At 42.5% G+C, this 4,290-nt stretch overlaps 1 protein-coding gene across 1 annotated transcript; it reads right to left on the bottom strand.

The window, feature by feature from the left end:
- Positions 1 to 1,328: 1,328 nt before the first annotated feature.
- Positions 1,329 to 1,857, bottom strand: LOC124939104 (protein nemuri-like). Its single transcript, XM_047479615.1, has 2 exons — positions 1,458 to 1,857; positions 1,329 to 1,369 (listed from the first exon to the last, which is right to left on the bottom strand). Exons 1-2 carry the CDS (start codon positions 1,855 to 1,857, stop codon positions 1,329 to 1,331), a joined length of 441 nt encoding a protein of 146 aa, XP_047335571.1.
- Positions 1,858 to 4,290: the final 2,433 nt, after the last annotated feature.

Genomic DNA, 4,290 nt, shown 5'->3' with positions numbered 1-4,290 from the left:
AACGTCTATTAGACCGCCTGGTCTAATATAATTAGACTCACGTCTAATTTACATAACCATTAGACGGGTACGTCTAACTCCACTGAGTTAGACTACACGTCTAATTCCGGTTCTACCTCAGACTAATCTGAAGGAGTTAGACCCACGTCTAACTTTCAATTAATTAGACAACCCGTCTAATTATAATAACCATTAGACTGGTACGTCTAACTCCACTGAGTTAGACTACCACATCTAATTCCGGTTCTACCTCAGACTAATCTAAAGGAGTAAGACCCACGTCTAACTTTCAATTAATTAGACAACCCGTCTAATTATAATAACCATTAGACCGGTACGTCTAACTCCACTGAGTTAGACTACCACGTCTAATTCCGGTTCTACCTCAGACTAATCTGAAGGAGTTAGACCCACATCTAACTTTCAATTAATTAGACAACCCGTTTAATTATAATAACCATTTGACTGGTATGTCTAACTCCACTGAGTTAGACTACCACGTCTAATTCCGGTTCTACCTCAGACTAATCTGAAGGAGTTAGACCCACGTCTAACTTTCAATTAATTAGATAACCCGTCTAATTATAATAACCATTAGACCGGTACGTCTAACTCCACTAAGTTAGACTCCCACGTCTAATTACGGATCTACCTCAGACTTGTCTGAAGGAGTTAGACCCACGTCTAACTTTCAATTAATTAGACAACCCGTCTAATTCCGCGTATTCATTAGACCATCCGTCTAATTCTTTACGTCTATTAGACTTACACGTTTAACTCCGATGAGTTAGACTGTACGTCTAATTCTATTAGACTCACATCTAATTCCGTGTATTCATTAGACTACCCGTCTAATTCTTTACACGTCTATTAGACTTACACGTCTAACTCCGATGAGTTAGACTGTACGTCTAATTCTACTAGACTCACGTCTAATTCCGTGTATTCATTAGAGTTCTCGTCTAATTCTTTACACGTCTATTAGACTTACACGTCTAATTCCTTTAGACTATTAGACTGCCCGTCTAACTCCGTTGAGTTAGACTGGGCGTCTAATTCCATTAGACATGCGTCTAATTTTATGCGAATGGAGATCAAAATCGGTCTAATGACCCTCATTAGATCCACGTCTAATAACATGTTGTCTCAATACACCTGTATTGAAACTTATAAATTATTTCATCATCAAAATATCATGGGATAAATTATTTCAACACTTAGTCAAAATAATTTGACCCAACAATTTCCCCCTTTTTGATGAAGAAATTGCAAACCTGCATACATATAACAAGACATGCATTCATCCAATAAATAAACAAACAACTTGTTCACTTACACCAACCATTCAAAAGAACCAGTATTCGAAAAGCTTATCAAAAACCATGTTCAGTAAAGTTAAACAGAGTAAAAGAAGAGAGATCATTGTTCTTCACTTTTTACTCGAGGATCGGTTGGACTCATTTCTTGCTCGTGAAGCTTGTTCATGAAATGAGAATAGCCGCGACCTCCACGACCTCCTGCATTTGATCTTCCTCCACGCTCAGCAACACTGCCACGACCACCTTGATCAACATTGGACAACCTACTCCGGCCGCCACCATTTCTACCACCGCGCTCAGAATCACTTCGACCACCGCCTCTCTTGGTTGGCCTAGGATTGTCATCAGAACACAGGGCCCGCCTGGATCTTGTCCCGGTTGCTACGCCGTCGTTTCTTCTGCTAGACTCCCCTTGAACTGGTCGAGGTTGAGCACTTTCAGCATTGCCCAAGGCATCCTCCTTAGCTTGAAACTTTCTAGCAAGGTTCTCGGCAAAATCTTGTCGTTCATTATCTTTTCGGTTCATGCAACCCTGCATTTCTACCAGCTAATTTTTCACCAAAGCGAATTCATCCAAGGTTTCCTTGTGGCGTTCGTCATTGAAGTGCCTCTCAATGTCAAATAGTTCAGTGTGGTGGTTGAAGCTTTTTTGTTGAAATTTTGAAAACTTAACATTTGAGAAATGAGTCTCATAAGTATTCATCTTCAGGGTCTTATCCAGCCCAGTTAAGATTTTAATCATGTTGCTGAAATTCGCTCTTTCCTCTTCCCTGGAGATCATTGACTGACACAAAGTCTTCTGCATCGAGGAAAGCATAGATTTCATAGATCTTAACAATTCATTTCCTCTAGCGGATGGACCTTCGTGAGAAGACACTTCTTCAGACTCTGCAGCCATACTTTGAATAGGCTCAAAGTTTGTATGAACCTGCAATGATTGCTCAGGCTGAATGACTTCAGCATCCTTAGCCGCTTTCTCTTGTGCCTCTTCATCGTCAACATCTCTTTGGGCCTTTTCAAATCTTTCTAGCAAACTTCCAGAATAGTGACGGGGAGTGGTTATGTTTTCGTGAACACTTCCCACAACACCTTTGGGAAATAAGTAGGTCTTAACAAACTTAGGTTGCTCATCCTGTTCCTCCTTAGACGAGGAACTTTCTTCTTCATCACCTTTTTCTTTAGAGGGTTCCCCCTCAGCTCTTGCAGTCTCTGGCTGAGTTGCCTCAGCCAGTTTTTCTTGAACACCCTCTGTTCTCGCAACAGGGGTTATAATCACATCTTCTTCAGATGGATCTTTCGAAGCCTCCTCAGCTACACTTTCCACGATTACTTCTTCAACATTTGTCTCAAGAGCTTGTTCAGGCTTTTGATCATTCACCATTGCTTCATCTTCATTAGGAAGTTCTTGAACAGGATGATCTTGAATGCGTCTCTCTTCGGCAGAAATATTCCCGAATTCGATCAGGAGAGCAGCATCTGATTCATCAGCATTTGGGATGTCCATGGCCTCTTCTTCGTTGAGCGGTTCTGCGCCAGAACAGTCGGCGCCATGAATGTATCTGGAAGCAGCAGAAACATAACCTTCCATGATATCATTCAACTTCTTCAGTACTTTGGCTTCAACAACAGCTCCTCTTGCATCAGGGTTGAAGTTTGCTTTCCTAGCTTCATAGATTGGAAACAGGGTTTTCCCAAGAATGCAAGCTTCCACCAGTTCTCTTTTGTTCAATGCTTCACCTACATCTGAAGTTCTTGCCCACTTCAGGACCTTCTTCTCATTTGCCACTCTCTTCTTCCATTCTTTCGTTATGACAGCGTTAGACAGAGAGTCATTGTATCTAGAGGACAGCCTCTCAGTACGCCAGGAATGATAGATTTCTAATTTCTCAGATGAAAGAACCTTTACTTGATCCAAAATGAGATCAATGATTCCTCTTGCTTCATACACCTTCTCAGGAGCTTGAAGAGCAGTAGACTTTCCTTTTCCAACAACCTCTACAGGTTTTGAAACAGGTCTTGGTTCACCAATAACGATTCCTTTTGCCCCTTTCCTGGCCCGCAACAGTTCGAAAGCGGATTGGGGTTTCAGACAGAGCTCAACAGGAAGCTCTCTACAAACAATTTTTTCGACTACTAAGGAATCCTTGGGAGCTGGAATTATGGGTTCATCAGCAACAGGGGTAGGAACAACACCTTGTTATGGTATAGATGACTCTGTAGCACCTACGGCTACCTGATCAGAATTAGTAACAGGGGATTCCGCCCTGTTAATAGATTCAACAATTGGACCGGCTGACTCAACAGCAGGCCCTTCAGTAGATTCTCTCAAGGGAGAGAAAACAGATTTGGCTTGTTCCACTTCTGGAACAACAAATTTTGGCACAGCAGCCAAAGACTTAGAAGACGTTACCTTAGCAGATTTAGACACGCGGGGCGCCTTTGTCTTCTTCTCCTTTGAGGCACAAGACCTCGAAGGTTTCCTCAAGAAGGTTGAGGGAGTAGATAGAGATGTCATCGGGGTTGCAGGAAGTACGCCTAGACCTTGTTTTACCCTTGAATCGACGGATTCCGTGTCCTTCTGACTTGGACTCTTCATGCTGGAGGAACTGGCCTCCGATTCATTCACAGTTTTGGTTCTCTTTGCTCCTGTTGACACAACAGAAGTAGAGGGCTTTGATCGGGTGGAAGGCCTTCCACCAGTCTGGAAACTAGAGGCCCCAGATGTAGACTCTAGGTTGTTCTTCACCCTCAATAGAGTGCTGGCCACCGTATAGGCAGTAAAAACTCTTGCAGAGTTAATCTGCGCCGGTTCACCAACAGGAACTCCCAAAAACTTCAAAAGATGGCTCAGTTGAGCCGCATAGGTGATACTCTCTTTGTTTGTTTGACAAATAGAGTAACAGAGATTCTGAAACAGGGTATGACCCCAGTTCACTTGGATTCCTTTGGAAATGGCGCACATATAGTCAAA

This window comes from Impatiens glandulifera, chromosome 5, assembly GCF_907164915.1.
Source record: "Impatiens glandulifera chromosome 5, dImpGla2.1, whole genome shotgun sequence".
In the NCBI taxonomy this organism is placed as follows: Eukaryota; Viridiplantae; Streptophyta; class Magnoliopsida; order Ericales; family Balsaminaceae; genus Impatiens; species Impatiens glandulifera.
Note: the sequence above shows the minus strand (reverse complement) of the source record. Positions and strands in the feature narration are given on the sequence as shown.

What these genes read in the sequence shown, in the direction of transcription:
- LOC124939104 (XM_047479615.1), bottom strand. Translation starts at nt 1,857, where the DNA reads ATGCAGGGTTGCATGAACCGAAAAGATAATGAACGACAAGATTTTGCC. An exon ending in GCTTCACGAGCAAGAAATGA is followed by an intron (nt 1,370 to 1,457) that starts GTCCAACCGATC and finishes GTTTTTGATAAG; the next exon opens with CTTTTCGAATACTGGTTCTT.